At 34.2% G+C, this 20,937-nt stretch overlaps 1 protein-coding gene across 2 annotated transcripts in view; it reads right to left on the minus strand.

The window, feature by feature from the left end:
• Positions 1 to 212: 212 nt before the first annotated feature.
• Positions 213 to 20,937, minus strand: part of LOC118189153 (uncharacterized) — a 64,325-nt gene continuing 43,600 nt past the window's right edge. For both annotated transcript variants that reach the window (XM_085817729.1, XM_085817728.1), the window contains exon 4: positions 213 to 699. In XM_085817729.1, the coding sequence (XP_085673855.1) occupies positions 538 to 699 (162 nt within the window). In that variant the 3' untranslated portion in view covers positions 213 to 537. The remainder of the gene's footprint in view (positions 700 to 20,937) is intronic.

The raw sequence follows: 20,937 nt of genomic DNA on the forward strand, positions 1-20,937 counted from the left end.
CGCGATCCACGAATTTTTCTAAAACAAGCTGTATAATAATTATTTTAGAAAACTCCTTTTCTTTTAATACGCATTTTGAAACGAATCATTTTAAAAATAATTTAGCAGGCATTATACGACAGTAGAAAATATTGAACCTCTTTCTTTTTGTGTTTTGAAATTAAGAATTAAACATATATGAAGGTAAACATACAAACACATAACTTCAACTCTTACATGACACATATTAAAACAGTTTATTTATACAAAACGTTTATGCAGAAGAGCTGTCAGGTATAATTTATTACATAAATGTTTTTAATCTATACATTCCAGTGCTAATTTGTTCATAATAAAATTTTCAAAATACATTTACATTTTTTTTTCTCTTTTCTTGGTGCAGGATGTAAAACACATATTATTTTGTAACAGATTTTTCTTCAAAAGTTCTTTTATTTTAAGTCTTGCATTTTCCTAGTCGAGGAAACTGTACAGTCCAATATATTACACACATAAAAGAAAAGGCAAGAAGCCAGTTCTAAACTCGTACAGTATAATTTAATAATCTAAATAAAAGGGAGAATTTTTAAAGGTGTGAGCCGACTGAATGTCATTCAGACCGAATTCTGCGTCTGCTGTTACTTCATTATCAAAACCTCCCACTTCCAGTAAATCTGTATCAAGCAGGCCAAATTCATCATCTCCTAATTCGAATTCACCCTGTAAGAAAAAAAAAAAAAAGTTTAGTTGAAATCAAACATAAAATTTTTTAATTCTGTAAATATAAACGTAATATAAACATAATATAAATCTGATTAGTAATATAAACGGGTATTAAATATTTTCGTGATCTAGGAAATGTTAGATTAATCTCTTTAATTTAAGTGTCCGTGTCTAGTTTGCAAGATTTAAGAAAAGTTATTCTAATCTTTTACCGACAGGTTTTTGATTCATGCTTTCTGAATTCAAAGAAATATTTTCGAAGGTTTAGTTATTTTCTTAAATTGCCTAAAGCATGTCTTTGTTTAGGATTTTTAATTGCATATACTACTAATAATATTACCATGACACACTTTTCACTTCCTTGTACGAAGTAAAAAGGAAGTACTGTAATCGCGAAAAATTTCGGGTATCGTATTTTAAGCTGAATATCCATTTTGATCGCTATCAAATGCAATTGAACAATGTTTTTGCGTGACATCTGTACGTAAGGACTCTTTTTCACCAAAAAAATTATAAAACTGATTTAAAATGGATTCTGAAGACCTTTTTTCGTGGCGTCTGTACAAACGTACGTATGTATGTACGTATGTATCTCGCAAAACTCAAAAACGTGTAGCCTCAGAAAGTTGAATATATATATATCATAAAGTTGAATATCAGAATATATATATATATATGTGATGTACCAGCTTTAGTCGTAACTTAAATTATCAGACGATAAGTTTAAAAAAAACAGGATCCATTTATTATTATTCAGGAGAAATAGCAGTTACAAAATCAGATATCCAGAGTAAATAAAAAGAATTACTAATAATTTTTTGTATGAAGTTTACTGCATCGTGACATTTAAGAAAAATGCTCCGATGCCAATGCCAATGATTTAAAAATTTCGGAGTTCCTATGGTTCAAAACCATCTACCTCCACATCAGAATTACTAAAAGCGAGCAGAAATAAGAAAAATTTGGCATAAGTGATTTACTTGATGCACACTAGAGGGAGCCACAGGCTCGAGAAAGTTTAGGGATAGAGATGAGAAAATAAAAACTTAAGTTTCATAATTTTTTTATAAGTTTTTAGGTTTTTAAAATTTTTTTGTATTTTAAATTTTATACTTTTTTTGGTTTTTTATAACGATATTCTTTTGCGAGTCTTTTTATAGCCTCTGGAAAGGCGGAGCTTCCAAGAAATGACGTCAGCCTCGTCAGCGAATCCAGTTCGCTTTAAATATTTCCAGAACATCCTAAAACTGTATGTGTAGAAAAGGCGGGAAAAACAACTTGACTACGGGGCTGTGCATTTAATTCCACGTACTTTCAAATAAGAGAACGTCGCCATTAAAAATTAAAAGAACATACAGTTAGAATTTTAAGTGTATTCTTGACTATGGAATTTTATTATTACAAATATATATATATATATCGCGTATTTACATGTTTGTTAAAATTTAAATTTGTTTAAATTTATATATATATATATCCACTCTGTTACTCGGCTCAGTAAGCTGAGTTTTCTTATTCTTACATGTTTGTAAATTGTGCATATTTTGCTTTAAAGAGTTTTGAATTATGTTCTTCTTATCTCCCGGTTGAGGTTTTTATGCCTTTAGTTAACCTGCATGTTATAGTTGTAGAATTATGAACAATCTGAAAGTTGTTTAAGTGCGGCTAAGCCTATTTTTTATTTATTTTTTTGGCCATAGCAGCCATATTTGTTTACATTTGAAACTTAGCAGAATAGCGAATTTGCTGCCAATCTAGAGAAGCTAATTTTCGTAACAACAATGTAATGTCTTCTTTTATTATTGCGAATTAAAACATACTTAATCCATTCTGGAATTATCATTTAAGTTATTAAATTATTCCATATATTGACTCAGCATAGGGTCTACAATAAATTAATTTAGCTTTTACGCCTTCAGTGTCTTTTTGCCGAGTGAGACCAAAGGTAAACTTTCAGTTTTGTGCACCGAAAAATCTGTCTTCCTGACCGAATTGCTTGTTTTTGCGTAGAAACTGTAATTTTAATCGTAATTTTTTTCTAACTATTTGGTGTTTTATGTTTTCCTATATCTTTAAATTTTTAATGAAGATATTTTATGTTTTTATTATTTTTGCCTTGCCGCTAAGTCAGAACTGAATTAACTGAATGAGAAATACATTTCTAATGAAATTTGAGGAAATAAGTGTTTCATATTAGCAAAAAATGCTGTCGCCAGGCTGTTTCGGACAGAAGAGAATGTTTACGAGTAGCGCGTGCGCATTAGGTAAGCAGCGCTGGATCGTCTGTGAAAACTGTTTGTTTTTTATTTGTTTAATTTCTTTTACACATCGTTTTAGATTTATTATAGTATTTGAATAGAACATATGGCAACGATTTGACAATTTTTCAGATGATATAATTTATTTTGCATTCTGAGTTATAATATGAATGAGATGTAAGGCTATTAAGTGAACCTATAAGCTATTTCTCCCACTTTCCTAGCGTCCTTCGTGGTGTAGTGGTTCTGCACGCTGGGCCGGTATTTCAGAGGTCCATGGTTCGATTCCCGGCGAAGGCGTTTTGCTATTTTTCATCTTTTCTGCCTCTAAAAAAATCCTAATGACTCTACAAACCTAGCGCCAGAGTATCGCTATAGCAAACAAATATATTGAATTTTAAAAAGTGCATTTATTCTATTGTGGTTTATGCGCTATCGACGTATTAGATTTATTTCAGTTCAATACGTTTAAATGGAAATTTATATAATAAAATGATATAATATAGTATATAAATAAAATAATATATAATAATATAATAAAGTAATATAGTATAATTTAAATTTCGTACAAGGAAGTCAATGCCATGTACACATCAATTTTTTTTTTATTTTAATACAAATGCTACGCTTAATTTTCTTATCGGATCTGACTTAAACGGAAAGCATCGGATATTTTCATTTGGATAATATGTAGTATTCATAAAATTATTGCGAAAATGTCAAATTCCGTACTTTTATACGCTAGCCATTTTGCGCCATGGTACAGAAATATTTTGACTAAAATTGCCCCACATAAACGTATCATATTTCTTCTATGTGATTTGCCAAAAATAATAATTCCGCGCATAAAATTTGATTGGTTTCCGGTTTAAAAATTTGCATTATTGATTGCTCAATCCGAATCGTATGTATATAATAAAATTTACAATTTCTTAACTTCCATAAGAATCATTAAAAAATACACATATAAAAGAATTTTTTAAAATGTACAGCATTTATATCAAGTAAATCCGTTATTAAGCTATAATTTAATATATATATATATATATATATATATATAAAAGATCACCATTGGGAAAAATATAAAGGTAAAAGTTAGACTGATTTCAGCAAGTTTGCATCACAGGAGATAGACTTGATGAAATAAATCTTTATATGCCACATTCATCTTGGAAATAGACGTAAATATTTTCTGGTTTACTTACACACATGCATGTATATATGCACATACTCTGCATGCGTAAGTACAGTATTATGCACGAATAAAGATATAAGGTGTCTCTCGATAGATAGGGAAAATATAATCAAATGGATTGTGAGCAAAAATATTTTTTTCGCTGTTTGTATCCGTAGCGGAGAGATTTTAATGCCCTAATGAGTCAAATTGTTTTTTTCAGCCGCGGGGGGGGGGAGGCTTACTGATAGGAACAGACGTTGCTTCGCGAGGAAGGCCTCTTTGCACTTGAAATGTCGAAAAGATTGAGCAAGATTAAGGTAAATCGAATTTTACTCTTTCTTCATACAAAAAATGAAGGAATTTAGCAACAGGAAGAATAGTATTAACTCTTTCGAAACTGTAGAGGCATCTATTTCGCTCAAACATCTGAAACATCCGTATATATGAATTTTGTTGGAATGGATTTCCTTCCCCATGACAAGTAGAATGCTACAGCACTAACAATAATCTACTTACAGAAAGGGAAAAATTATCTCTTGGACGCTTAAATTATATTAAAAACTATTATATAAATATTATTTTTATATTAAAAAGTGCACCATTAAATTATATTAAAAAATATTATATTATAAAAAATATTATTCTTATATTAAAAAAAATGACCACCATTTGGGAAAATTATAAAGGCTTTCACCACTGTGTGCAGTTTCCCCTTGGAACAGGATTGCAAATTCAGACATCAATAGCTAAATATTGACAGTAAACAAAGCAGGGTGCATTAAAATAATAGAACTAGTTTTAGTGGCTTCAAAAGAATGTTTGGCATTTAACAAGTCCCAAAAGCTATGAACAAGGCACTAACGTGATGAGTGTGTGTGTGATTATGGCAAAGCCTCGAGAGCTATCTGCCTAAGTTTAGGGATGCCTTCGTGGATGACTTTCTAAGGGAAGCTGGCTCGTATACACGCTACACATCATTAACGTGATGAAGAAAAGCACTAGGTAGAAAATGATTCAGGCGTTCCCCCAACACCCGGCGACCTGCCGATGTCTGAATTGTCGGGGGTTTGGGGTGAATTCGATGTGAAAGAGTTAAGATTCAAATTTCCAGCAATTAAATACATTACTAAGATAAAAAATTTTATTATTCTTTATTTTATTTATTTTTAATTTAGCATTTCATTCCTTTATAGACCCATAAAGAATAAGCCTAACTTCCTATTTTTACTAAGGTAATACTTAAAAATAAAGAAGAAGAAAGAGAGAAAAATAGAATTTAGAAATATATGGAAATCAATGCCCTATGTTAAAGACTTTCTAGCGCCAAAAAGAATTCAAAGAGAATACGAAGTCTGCCCTGGAAGTATCTAGCCACTTTGAGTGTACTGGAAACCGATAATGGTGCATCATAATTTGACAGACACTTGGAGAAGATGTATTTAAGCTGACATTTTCACTCATTGCAACTGATCTGCTATTAAAGAGCCAAATGATGTGCATATTTTAAATCTGGGAGATAGAGAAAGAAAAACTATTATCACCGGATGTGCCCTGCGAAACGTTTAATGATAAGTTTTGTAGTAAAATTTGGTCTCTCATGTTACACACGAATTGGCATATGTATGAAAATGTACTTAACTTTGTTTTTCATTCTTCGGCACAAATACATCATTCGTACTTATTCAATCATGTTCTCATAGAAAAGTTTCCTAGGCAGGAGTAGGCGTCATTTTGCTGATTCCAAATTAGCATTATAGGAACTTTCTCACTTTTATCTGCCGCGTGATGCGATTAGAATGGCAATTTTCTTTGCAGCCTATTTTAAGATTTTATCCTTGAATACCATATAAGGCATTTATGCCTCCTCCTAGCTCCTAGCATGCCTTCTTCGAGCTAAAAGGTGGTGGATGATGATTCTTCACCACCAGGGTTTGGTGAATCCGCTAATCCCCAGTCGTCCTTTAAAAGGAGAAGTTTTTCTCCCTCCTTCTAGCATGCTTTTGTTGTGTAATTGTTAGCACACTCGGCACGTATCGAGAGGTCCAGGTTCGAGGACTGGCGAGGCCATTGCATATTTTTCATGTCTCCTGCTTCATAAAAATAACTTAATGATGACTTTTTACCAACAGGATTTGGCGATCGGGTTCCCTAATCCCCAGTCACGTTTAAAAAGGGAGTATATACGGTGAATTAACGGGAGGCACAGCCCTCAGCCCACCCAACCAAGAACACTTGGTCATATGACTTATCACAAGGGCCGGCCCATCTAACGGGTATATACGGTATTTCTAACGGGAGTATATACGGTATTTCTCCCTCCTTCTAGCATGCCATCGTGGTGTAATGGTTAGAATATTCGGCGCGTAATCGCGTGATCCAGGTTCGAATCTCGGCCAGGTCTTTTCTCATTGATCACGTCTTTCACATCCAATAAAATCATCTAATGACTCTACCACCTTCATATTCGTTGGAACAGTTTCGAGAGACGATTGCCCAGTTTTAGAAATATACTACACGAATTTATTTTATCTGTTTGCTGTGCTAATAAATGCGACAGAAATACGGCGCAAATGCTTAATTAACGGCGCGTCACTTTTGCCGGAGTAATAGTGCTGCAAACCATTCACGTATGTTCTGTAAGGTCCTTTATAATTCGTTACCAAATTACGCTAACGCTACACTCTAAATAGCTTGAACAGTCTTGTTCAAACTATTTAAATGCCTTGATAATTTCCTTAGACGGCTCGTCTATAACAAAACAAAACTTTGGCAAGCAACGGATTTTGAGAATAATTAAATATGGTCTGTAAATATGGTTCTCAGAAGAATTATCGGAAGACGTTTTCACGTATACAAAAGCTGGAAACTATTCGTAACAGAAATCGAGAAGTCATCCATTCAAGTTCAATAACTTTCTCATATTCTGAGGCTTAAGAGCTGTCATCGTTTCACTTCGCAGATTTTTTTTTTTTTTTTAGTTCAGAAAGGATTTTGAAAACTTACTTGCAATTATATTTAAAGATTTTTCTCTTAGATAGAATAAATCTTCTTATATTCTAAAAACGTTCTAACATTCTTTCATTTGAAAGAGATGCAAAGTAAATGGCAATTTAAATTTTTAAATTTGGTATTTCGCGTATGCACAACATCAAGAATTAAAATATTTGCAATGCAGTTGTCATGCATTGTGTTGCTTTGTTTCGTAATTTATGGAACCCCGGTACATTTCATGCATTTAAGAAGGCAAAAATGAGATGGTTTGGTCTTATACTATTAAGACCAAGGAACTCAGAATATTCTAACATCCCTGGTTAAGATGGGTACAGATGTTTATGAGTGCGGCTTCTTTAAAATATGGCGTTACAGGATTAATTTTAAAATTCATTTCGAATTTTCTTAATTTGAATGCTTATATATTCGGTTAATATTATTGATTTAATTTTCTACCTTGATGTTTGAATGTTTGAAATATTAGAATGTTCTGAATTTGCTTAACCGTTTATTAGATATTTGCGTATATTCAGCAGTCGCAAGCTTGCTATTTCTGAAATACTACTTTTGCTGTTATTTTATTTAATAAAGCACGGATAAGCCAAGTTTAGTACGTTCTTGTTTTCATTTGCATAATAAGGCTACAATTCGTTCATGAAATTCCAAAAATTTGGCATTTAAGTATTTGATGTAAATCTGAACATGCTTTATAGTATTTACAAACTTTCTTCTCAATGAAGTAAGTTTAAAGTTTTTTTGGTATAAGATTTTCGGAACGTATAATTTATTTACAAGGTTTCTACTTCCATCAATGAATGTTTATTTGCAGAATAGTTGCGCTCAATTAGTGTAATGTATCATCCTTTCAACAATGAAACAATGAAAGTATGATAAATGCGTGAGTTTTTAATTTATATACTGAACAATTATAATGTTATATATCAATTTCTTTTGAATGTTACGACTTAATTTTAAACAAAAGCTAATTTTGAAAAAAACGTTTCCGTTTCACTGAAATTTTCTGTAAGGAAATCTGCTGAAAAAGAATTTCCCATTTGGATGAAACAGTACTCACAAGTGAAGAGGATGTTAGTTTAGTTCACCTTCAGCAATAAACAATGGAAATTAAAGAAAAAAATCTCGAAAAATTAGCAAACACAAGAATTCGCAAATATTCAGAGGAAATGCTTAAATAATCTTTTAATAAGATTTTTGTTCAATAATATGTATTCTTATGTTTAGTCAAATAAAATTTTGTAATTAAGGAGGTTTTGTAATATACATCAGAAACCGAGATTTGGGTTAAGAAACTTTTTTTTTTTTTTTTTTTTTTTTTTTTTTGCTTACGCTCGATGAAAGTCGTATTTCTTATGTTTCCAAAACTATTTGAATTTTGTTCCTACGTTCGTTTAAACCGGAGTTATGATACTTTATCGGACATCTTGCCCTTGAAAAGCATACCGGAAGTGCACAGGAAGTAAATATTTAAAAGGCTGAAGTGGGTGTGTCAGAGTTGTTTACTTTTATTTTCGGGGCTTAAAACTTTATTTAATTGCATTTTAAAGACCAAAAGAATATTTTTATTATGGCAAGAAAACAAAAGTTATACTAGCATATTTTGAATCTGTGTTTTATGAATTCACTAACGCATTTTCGCTCGTGTTTTGATTCTGTGTTTACATTGCTCCTAAGCGTTCATTTATTTATTTATTACCGAGTAATAGTCATTATTTCTTATAAGTATAGATAGATATTGGTATATATATATATATAAATGGTAAATTAGGTATAGATATTGGTTACTATACTGCAAACTAGTGTGAAATGTTTGATGTTAACCGTATCGACAATGCAAAACGACATTCCCTGATTTGGCTTTAAAAAGCAGATAAAATCTTTCAAAGCTGCGAGAAAGAAAAAAAAAGAAAAAAAGTAAATTCTGAAAAACAAGAGGACATTAGTTATAAATCAGGGGAATTTAAAGTTTACAAACTGATTAAAAGTAGGTAATCGAGTGTTTGAATTCTTTAAATGCGTTTATCTCGTTTTTTCATTTTTCGTGTTTTAATACTAACAAGAAACACAATATATTTAAAAATTATGATTGAAATCTTACACAATTTGGTATACATGTTTAGAACCCTTCATGTAAGGAGGCGGACTACTTACTAATTGATTAATGCAATTTTATAAAGTTATTATGTGTTAAACATGAATTTTAATGAGAAAATATGCTTTTCCTTTGTAATTTCTACACATTATAGCTTAAAAATTTTTTAAATAACTCCCTAGCTTTAAAATAATAGTCTACCTCCTTGAGAATATCATTACGATGGGTTTGCATTTTAGAAAATATGAAAATATATTATACTTTTTTAACACAGTGTTTCTAATTTATTCTAAATATTGCTGTTTTTTTTTGCTTGTTTTCTTACTTTACTCCAAAAATACAACATTAATGGTCATTAAATAAGTCAGCTTCTTCATTTTTGTCATCATTAATTACTTTAAAACCAAAATTAAATGCATAAACTTAAAAATTAAAAAAAAAAAAGTGTTCGAAGGTATACAGCCCCCTTAAAGTGCTTTGTTTTTCTGATTAATCTCATATTCCTCAAATCAAGTCTAAATAAAAGGAGTTTGAGATATTACAGCCATATTTTAGAAAAATAAATCGAAGTAACTTTAAATTATATACAGGTTAATTAAAAACATCTGTCTCAGAAACAGTAAAGGTGCGCATAATAAATGTTATGGTTTTCGATTCTTCCATAAATGAGCACATTTAATGTTCCTCCGCTACGTGTTTAATATACCAAGTTTAAAAGTATTTTATGATATATGGCTATTATAGATTATTGGCAAAGAAATGGTTCAATTCAAATTTTCACCCACCGGCTGGGGCCCACCAGCGGTCGAGCGGTAAATGCGGTAAAGACTGATATCTCCCATAACCAAATAAGACTAATTAACTAACTTAGTTTTACAAGCGTAACATTATAATTAAAAGATTAATAAAGTAAAACGAGGCATTTTTGAAAATTTATTAGATTAAATATTTTAAAAATATTATTTAAGAAAAAAAAAAAGATAATTGATTGAATTTGAAAGTATGCCTTCTTTAACGTGTCGACTGCATTAACATTACATACTTTAAATGACAAGATCTTTACGTTGCCGTTTTTTCATCTAAACTTAATTCATTTTATCTATTATATACTTGAATATAACTTTCAAGAAAAATGAAAAGATAAGTAAAGAAAATACCAGTTGGATTTAAGTAAAATCCGCATTCATTTGCAGCATGAAATGCTATATTTTCCAAAATTGCACACTTCGTAAATTTGACTTTTTAAACATGTAAACTTTAAAAAATATTTTACGTACTAGTACAAGATGTTCTCTTAATCTCGAAACTCACTTTTCACGTGCGTATCACTTTTATATCTATGGAGGTTAGAATAGACGCAGTAAGCATGACGTCACAAAATTGAAACCAAGGAAATGTTAGCAAATTGACGTCAAGACTTATCATGGCGGCCATACACCGTACGGCTAACACTAAAACATATTCTAAAGTAAAATTACACTAAATTTGAAGACAAATATCTCAGAAATGGGTTTTTAAGCATAATGTGCGTAAAATACCATTTTAACTTATCTTCAATCAAGTTAGAAAACCAATTATGTTAAGTAACGAAATTAGAAAGGGAGACCTTATAAACGTTCAATGGTAGATTGATAACATGCAAACAACGCCGATTAGAATGGAAACAAAACCAACCAGAAGTCCGCTTTTCGCAGCGGCTATGATAATTGGCGACGTCAAACCGTGAAGTTTCGTGGCATCATTTTTATTACTCGGGACATACGGTGAAGGCTTACTCCCTCCATTCAAACCTTCATTTTTAGATACAATTCATTTTTCAAATTATTGCCACGCAATGTTACCGTCATGTATTACTTAAAAAACTGAAATAATAAAGAAACTTGGCACATGTTTTATGCACGGTGGGAAAATGACGGCACCTACAGACACCAGATTTTTAACACACGAAGTCGTCCGCCTGAACATAAGCACTTCATTCAAAACCCAAATTTTGAATTCGAATTTGTTCTTTTACTTGTTTCATATTTTGTACGAATTTAAGGAGTTTTTAATTAACAAACTCAGCCATTTGAGAGATAGAAGGGGCAACACTATTGGAAATTAAACATTTTTACATACAATGTTCCAGACTATTGCCATTCGGCAAAATGTAAAATATTTATCTTTCAGTTTAAATCAAAAATCTCGACTATTTGAAAGCAATGTGTTTCCATTTCCGGAAATAAAATGCTTTTATTTGCCACCCTCTGGCATGTTGCCATTCAGTAATGCCTAACATATTTAACTTTCAGATGGAAGGCTGCTGAATGTCAAGGTAAGCGATTTAAAAGCAATAAACACGGTTCTAAAGAGTATATTTCCTACTTTTTATTATGGATACAAATAAAAATGCGATATGTAATCAGAAATGTTAAATATTATTATAAAATTTCAGTAGCGGGACCATTAAAATCATTTCACGAAACAATTTCGCTTTATTGATTTATATCAGTTGAAAACTTTAGGTTATAACCCACAGCAATATGGATTTAAGGTAAAATACTTGTATAACACTGCACAAGTACGTCGTCAACACTATTACTAAAGGCTTCAATAGCAAATTGGCCCCACAGGCGCTTAAGTTGCAAAAGCGTTTGGACGCTTCTAGCTGTGCGAGCTTATTTATAAATTAAGCATTCGTAATTTTCCAGATTATCTGCATCGAATTATGAGATCTTTTCTCCATAACAGGCCACTCAGCGTCCGCATTAATAGCGCATACTGGTCACAAGATCTAACTGGTGTTACATTTTACTCTCGCTACCTATAACAACCAGAAAAAACTGTATATACGGTCTTAATGTTAACCTCATTCCAGTTTGTTAATCCGAAGTTTAGGGTTTCCGGGTTAATTTTTAAAAATTTTTTCTTATAGAAATACTGATCATTTTCAGCAAAAGCTGTGTTAGAAACATGAGAACTGTCATACATAATGATTTCCAGTAGGGTTTTATTATATACTAGCTGAAGTACCAGCATTACGGGGTGCGCAGAGTGAAGATGTTTCCTTCAAGCCAATGGTGGAACGTTTTTCAAAATTCCACTTTTTGAAGTGTTTGCGAAGCTTATAAAGTATTTCTCCCACCTTCTTGGCGAGCCTTCGTGGTGTAGTGGTCTGCACGCTCAGCGCGTAATTGAGAGGTCCGCGGTTCGATTCCCGGCGAAGGCGTGTCTACTTTTTCAGCTTGCCTGCTTCCAAAAATACCTAATGTCTCTACAGTGGCACCCGAAATTAAAGGGTGTTGGATGGTGATTCTCCTCACCCAGGATTTTGGCGATTGTGTCTCCTATAAACGCCAGTCGCCCTTTAAATGGGGGGAGTATATAAGGTAGTTCTCCCACTTTCTTAGCGAGCCTTCGTGGTGTAGTGGTCTGCACGCTCAGCGCGTAATTGAGAGGTCCGCGGTTCGATTCCAGGCGAAGGCGTTGCTAATTTTTCATCTCGCTTGCTTCCAAAAAATACCTAAAGTCTCTACAAGCTGATAGAGTGCGCATTTAAATTCCACTGCTCTGGAATTTTTAGCAGAGTTCTTAAAAATTCATTCTTATTTGAATTGCCATTTGCGCCCATAAATAAGTTGGCACACGTCTCCTGTCTGTTCCAGAATATAACATTTACATTTCTTACTGTAGCTGCATGACTTCAAGCATTTCTCTCTGTCAGTCTCTCTCCCTATAATATATATATATATGTCTCTATGGGTATACACAACATGCTTTCAAAACGTTGGGACACTCAGAACATCACTGATAGTTGCATAATTGCATGTCATGCATTCTCTTCCACCTAACTCACAACGCGTCATAGGTAATTTCTATTATCAACGAAATTACTCATGTAAATTTTTACTCCTTTTTCACTGCACCATATTTCTTCTTTCGTTTAATATTGTGATGATTATTTTACTGTTAAACAGCATGTGTAGGTTACCAGCAACATAAAAATATCTTGAAGTTTAAAGCACTCATTTCACATCCTTTTACGTGGTTTTGCTTTAGATTAAAGAGTTTATGCATATATAGATAGAAAAATCATAACTTTTTTCTTCTTTTGATTTTAATCTCTCTATATACATATGCAAATTTTTAAATTACTACTTTCAATTATTCAATAAGAATTGAAGAGTAAAGCCTATTGCATTAGGAAACTTCATAAACGTTAATTCTTTATGTTCTGTTACATGCCGTTCAGGTTTAAAATCAAAACCATTATATACATGCTGTTTGACCACTATACACACATAAAATTACGCGAATATTGTTCGGTAAAAAATTACTACGTGTTAACGAAATGGAATTAAGGTATGATAGGATGAAAGAAGTTTTAATCATAATAATAAACGCAAAAACCAGCATCAAACTTATAGAATATTAAAACGTGAAATAAGCTTACGTGCATAGGCGTTTTTGTATTAGTCTGTCTGCTTTTATGTGCAAATAAAAAACTTAAAAACTCCTTAAAAAGTCTTCCATAGAAGCATTCTTCCTTTACGCAGCTATGCCCACATATTCTTTTACAATCAATTAAACATTGGAAGTAAATGTGAAGATTTGCGAATATAATCATTAACTGGTAGAAAACTCTGTCAGTTCCACTGTCTTTGTTTAATCATTGCTGCATGACAAAGGAGATGCTTTCGTAGAATATTAAATCGAGCCTTGTTAAGTGGGATTCAGAATTTCTTTAGATATGTGAACGGTGGTAAATTTTTGAACTAGTTGGAGTTTGCTACAGGTACTGCTAGATTAATTAATTTCAATACGAAATAAATTTGGACAATTTATTTTTATATTCAAATTTTTTACGTCAAACTACGTTTGTAGGTTGCCAGCAACACAGAAATATCTTTATAGAATATTAAAGCGACCAAATAAGCTACTTGCATAATATCTTGAATTATCATTTTATATTCAATTACGAAACACCTGAAAAATGAGGAGAAAGCCAGTAGAAAGTCAACGTAAAGACGACTGAAAGCACGTGTGCTATAGCCAAACTTTTACGGCATTTAATTTTGAAGCATGCTAGCTGTTCTAAAGCTCCAGTTGCTATAACCATTTGCGCATCAGGAAAACGTTGTTAGACTCGAAAGAAATGTCATATATGTGTACAAAGTTGATATAATTAAGTGATTACAAAATTCAAGCGAATATTTATTTCAGGAAAAACTACATATAAATGGAGACTGTCACCCCACTAGGACACGTTTAGTATAAATTCATGGTGCCATTCAGGCAATTATTATGGCATCCGAATCCCAGCGAAGGGGTTGCTCATTTTTCATCTCTCCGGCTTCTAAATGACCTAATAGCTCTACAACTGCTCTCCTCGTTATTTGTCTGGCGAGAGCTTTACGAAGATTGTCGTCGTATATAGCACCTCTCCCTCCTCCAGTTGTCTCAACACTTCTATACATCGAAGTCAGACTGGGCCAGGTGAAGAGATACTCTTTGAACTGGCAAACCATTTTTAATCATCATGCTGATTCTTAGGATGATTATAATGCTTTCGATGCTTGAGCAAAAACGGAAATATTAAAAGAACTGTTGTCTACAGCAGATTGAATTCAGTAAAAATGCTTTCTCGTACCATTATTATGTTCTACGGATAAGAAGTTCAAAACTTTCTATAATTAGCAATATCGTAGAAAGTACGAAAGTAACATTATTACACAGCAATTCATTTCACATCATATATCTGTGACATAAACTGAAAAAACACCGGTTAGTGTCTCCCGGGAAGCAATTATGTTTATGATTAACGAGAATTCTCTGTTATCAGAGAACACGAAAAACTCAATTTTTACCTAGATTCACCTTTAATTCAAAAGCAGAATCTTGATCAATTAGCAACTTCCCTGTCTTATTGCTGATGGTGAGATTTATCCAGTAGCAATTAAAATGTTATATTGTAAGGATCTTAAGTTTTACTAACGTTTATTTTTATTTTAAATCTTTACTATCACTTCTTATTTTCTACTTCCGGCCAGAATTAAAAGCTTTAACTTATTTATGCAAATTTGTCTGGCGAACGCCAAGTACTTAAGTTGTGGCTTTTTGCCAAGCGAGAGAGAGGAAGGAGTTAGTCGAAGCAGGCCGCTTGCCTAAGCAGTTTTACTCGGTTGCTGGTTGCCTTCCAGGCCAGAGGTTTAATCGTCTTGATAATTTTAAACGTATTGTAGTGTTAACAGTTCTCTGTACTACATACGGCTTCCTGATAATATACGGCCAATCTTCCACGTAGGCCCTTGTTTATTATTCCAAATTTAAGTTAGAGTTTAGTTAAATATTTTTATATTCTTACGTTCAGACCACAAGTAGTTGGTCTCTGTATTCCGAAGTACGGAAATTATTGTAAAGAGTGAAAAATAAAGGGTTTTGTATACCCTTCCTGTGTATCTTGTCTACTTCCCACATTTATTGAACATAGCTTTAGTAAGCTCCCTGTTCCGAGTCAGGGTCTTTGCATGTTCCCAAAGAAAGTAAGGCGGAACATTGAACCTGATAGTGGCGCCCAACGAAGAAGAATAACCATGGCGGAGTTTCAAGAAGAACCTGTGCTGCCTGCAGAAGCGGCTCAGAATCCAGAAATGCCAGCTGCCGCCCTCGAAGGATTTGGTTACATCGTCCAGACCATGCGCGCAGCGATGAAACCAGAAGCAACGTTTAATGGAAACTCACCGGTAACCTGTTTTTTGGAAAAATTGGAGGACCACTTCAAGATGTAGCCCGTGCACGAGTTCCAAAAAGTGACCTTAGCTACCAGCGCTTTGAGGGGCCAAGCGCTTAACTGGTTCAAATGTATTGGCAGAAGTCTCTTGGGTCAAGCAGGAAGTCCCACCTATACTTACGAAAATTTCAAGACTGCCTTCCCTGTCGTAAGGGATCGTGCGAAATTAGAAACGGAACTTTTCAGCATATAACAGCAAAGAATCGAAAATCTTTCCACCTTTATTTTAAGAAAAATTCACGTCTTCAAACTCTTGTATGGAAACCGTCCGGATCCTGAGATAATTCAAGTGATTTTGCCGAGGTTACTTCCCCAAGTACAAGACTTTATTGAATTAAGGAATCCGACTACACTGGAAAAGTTATTTGAGCTAGCAATCCAGTTTGAAAGTAGAAGAACGGCGGACATTGAAAGAAGACGCCAATATCAACAACGAAACCAATTTGGAGCGCCAAGACCACAGCAAAGTCAAGCACACGGCTACGGAAGCAAAGCGAATCAGTGGGCAAGGAAACCCGAGCATCCAAAAACAGCCGGCGAACGTCGACAGTTCAATAGCAATCCAGGAAAAAAGTCTCAAGGCCAGTGGAAAAAGAAGGAAAGCATGGAAATGAAAAATGATTTAAACTAAAACGGATTTCTGCTGACGGGAGGGTGCGGAAATCCGAAGGCCAAGAAAACCCCTCTTCCTTCAAGTTAAATACAGTAATGGTGAAAAATTTGACTCTTCCAAAGATTGAAGTGTTGGTGAATAACATTCCAGCCACCGCACTCCTGGATACAGGCGCGCAGTGTTCCTGTGTGGCATAAGATTTTTTTAGGAAGTATTTTCGTAAATATCGCATATATAATTCGGATAATGCGACAGTGTTAGCTGCGCAAGGAGAAAGATGTAAGTGCATAGGTAAATTACCGCTATACGTCCATATCAAGGACGAACAAGTAAAGGTTATGTTTTTTATAGTAAAGAATCTGCAAGCACATATTATCTTAGGAATAGATTTTCTTTCAGAGGCACAAGCAACGCTGGATTTTAATGAAGCGTCCCTTAAGCTGACGATGAAACCAGTTCGAGAAGAAAAATCGGAGCCGCCGATGTTAAACCTTGACCACCTGCCTAATGAAGAGCAACAAAGAATCCGACAAGTGGTAAGTGAATTTGCTTCGTTATTTAGTGATATTCCAGGATTTACTCAAATTACTAACCATAGTATTGACACCGGAGATTCAATGCCAGTTCGCCACAAAGCATACCGGTATGATAAGAATAAGGAAAAAATTATAGAATGGCACATTGGCGATATGCTACGTATAAAGATCATAACGTCCATCTCAAGTAGTTATGCTAGCCCGGTTGTGTTATGGAAGAAAAATAATGACTATCCGGTAACACATCCGAAAAGGTGGCGTTTTGCAATTGACTATCGTAAATTAAACTCCATGACTAAATATACGGTATATCCGTTACCTATTATTGAAGAAATTCTAAGGAACATAACTTCTACCAAATATATGACTACGTTAGACTTAACGACTGGTTATTTTCAAATAGGGGTTAAACCGGAAGATGTGCCTAAGACTGCTTTTATAACCAAGTCTGGCACTTATGCATTCTTGCGTATGCCGTTTGGCCTTTCAGGGGACCGGCAACATTTCAGCGATGTATGGACATTGTGCTAAGGCCTGTTCTAGGAAAGACCACATTTATCTATTTAGACGATATCATTATTACTAGTGATAATCTGGACCAACATGTACAGGATTTAAGACAGGTGTTTTCATTATGAAATGAAGCCGGTCTAAAAGTTAATGTCGAAAAGTGCAAATTTTCAGCCCCTGAATTAAAATACTTAGGTTACAAAATATCTCAGAAAGGAATCGAGACAGAGGAAACAAAAATAATAGCTGTGCAAAAGTATCCACCGCCAAATACGGCGAAGAAGCTCTCTTCTTTTCTAGGACATTGTTCATATTATAGGTCCTTTATAAAAGATTTTGCAGCTATTGCTGAACCATTGTTAAAATTAAAAAGGAAAAAGGCAAGATTCTCGTGGACGGCCGAAGCCAATAGTGCTTTCGAAAAATTAACGCAAGCATTAACGCAAGCCCCTGTGTTGAAATTTCCTGAAAAGGATGAGAATTTAGAAATTTCAGCGGATGTTTCGGATTATGCGGTAGGAGCGGTACTTTCGCAAAATCAGCAGCCCGTGGCATTTTTTAGTCGAACTTTAAATCAAACACAAAGAAATTATTCCGCGACCGAGAGAGAGGCACTTGCAGTTCTGTTAGCAGTGCAAAAGTTCCGAGTCTATTTTGGAAAGGCGACAATAACAGTGTATTCTGATCATGCGGCGGTAACTAGATTGTACTCTGGAAAAAATTTATCCCCAAGGTTAATAAGATGGGCACTCAAGCTACAAAAATATAATCTGGTAATCAAGTATACCCCCGGAAAGGAAATTATCGTAGCAGATGCCATATCCAGAATAAAAATAGATGAAGAAGGTAATACTGTAAAGGTGGCAATGCTCACAGCATGTACAATAAATTCCCGAGAAACTGTAATAACCGAACTGGGTCAGGATCCTGAGTTTGGAAGCATTTATGAGTATTTAAAGGATCCTGAAAATTTTAGCCACCAAGATATTGTGGCGATAAGAAATAGGGCGGCCCATTACGAACTAATAGATGGTCTATTATTTTATACAAAATCTACAAATTCCAACAAAGAATTTCGACCTGTTAGCCCAGCTAGTCTTAGATTAAATATCCTGCAGGAGTTACATGACAGCCCTTTAGTTCTCATGCTGGTATTCGAAAAACTATCCAACGCGTACGCGAGGCAGTCTATTTTCCTGAACTGCAAAAGTTAACAAGGGCGTATGTCCAGTCCTGCCCAACATGTCAAGCAGTTAATTATATTAATTTCCGTCCGCCCGGGTTTCTAAATAGTATTAAATCCGAATTCCCAAATGAAATAATTGGCATCGATTTATTGGGCCCTTTCCCAAAAAGTCAGTTAAATAAAAGTCGCTATCTCCTTGTTATTTTTGATCATTTTAGCGCCACCTAGTGTCAAAAACGGAACTATACTATTTTCATTCCTTTTTTTCTCTGAAAGAAACTGCATGTGGACCGAAATTGTTCCCTTAAAACGAGCCTCCGCGAAATTAGTTACTGATTCTATTTTAAATAAATATATTTTAAAATACGGGGCGCCCCTAAAAGTTATATCGGATAATGGTCCTCAATTTGTAAGTAATATATTTGAAGACATGTGCCAAAAGCTGGGCATACGTCATTTAAAAATGGTCCCGTATCGGCCGCAATCAAATATAGCGGAACGGGTCAATAGAAATATGGTGAAAATTATCCGTAGTTATGTTAAACATTTTCATAAAAGATGGGATAACTATGTCAATGAATTTGCTTTCGCCCTTAGGACCGCAAAACATGATACAACGGGCAAAACTCCTGGTGAGTTATTTTTAGGCAGAAAGATTATAACGCCGTTAGATAAATTATTTTATGTGCAACAAAGAGCCCCAGAATATAAAATGGGTGATATAGAAAAATTAATTAAAGAAGCATAAAAGAATACTGAAGTAGCACAGAGAAAACAAAAACTTTATTACGACTTGAAACGACGGGGAGTAACTTATAAAGTAGGAGATGAACTATTTAGAATTAAGCATTCACTTTCTTCAGCACCAGAATATAAAACCGCCAAATTTTTTCCACGATTTGAAGGACCATATGTCATAGAAAAAATAACTCACGCTGTAGTGGTGTTAAAAGCCAGGAATGGTGAAACATGCTCCGCAAACATTGATCAAATAAAACCATATTATGATCGTAATAAAATGCAAATATTTACAGATCTTTTGCAGGATCCGGCACGGCAGGCACAAGCTCCAGAGGTGGAACAACGTCAAGCACAAGGACAAGCCATTAGGAGGCAGGAGCAATTGAAAAGAAAGTTTCCCCGCTGGAAAATTGAAGGTAACAAGGAAAAGTAGCCGTTCCACCGTCCAGAAAAGAGAGCTCACGACCACCCCCAGAATGAAGAAGGGAGAAGTACGACGAATGCAAAGAGAGCCAGGAGAAATAACGGCTACTATAACCCGGCTCCCAAACGGAAGATCTACTCATCGGACAGGACTTTCCGCAGCAAATGTCGCCGAACTGCGAAAGGGCCACCAGCGGCGGAGGAAAAGATACAAGGAAAATTTGAACGGCCAGCAACGAGGTCCAAGCAGGAACGAGAGAGAAGTGTCCCGGTTCCGCCATGACCAGCTGCCATCAAACGGCCAAGACCACAGGCAGAGGCGAAAAAGAAGGTATTCAAGGGTGACCGAACTGGAGGAAAAAGAAAGCTTCTAGAGGAAGGGACTGAAGGGCGAGCCCGCACAAGAAGGAGAATAAATCAAACTAGAATCTTCGCTACCTTCCAGGACTGGGTTGAGAAAAGAATGTCCGAATATCACAAAGATAAGTAAAATTTTATGTTACTTTGCAAACTTAAGTTAATCTTTCATTCTTACTGCAAGTGACAGATTTCAGAAGTTTTACCTCAAGTGAAGTCTACCTTTATCGCCAAAAAGGCGAGAAATGAGTTGTTACCTATTTTGGTATTATGTTTTTCAATTACTCGCGAATAAAACTAAAGTTGATGTATAATAGGAATGTGTAAATACTTGAATATTGTAAAAGTTATTGTATAAATTTTATTTAAAAGATTCTGGCAAGAAAGAAGTTTTAGTCTGAAAGACTTTTGAAATGTAGTATTTCAATGTAGAAGAATTGGCACTTGCTTGGAAAAGAATAGAAGTTAACAATGTACTACTAATGTATGTTTTAAAATGCGTAAAATTAACGGCATGTTAATATGTTCTTATATACAATGTGAACTGTTATTTTAAATGTTAAG

The sequence above is a fragment of the Stegodyphus dumicola genome, chromosome 5 (genome assembly GCF_044657685.1).
Source record: "Stegodyphus dumicola isolate Sdum_Otavi_A_Nest chromosome 5, ASM4465768v1".
NCBI lineage: Eukaryota > Metazoa > Arthropoda > Arachnida > Araneae > Eresidae > Stegodyphus > Stegodyphus dumicola.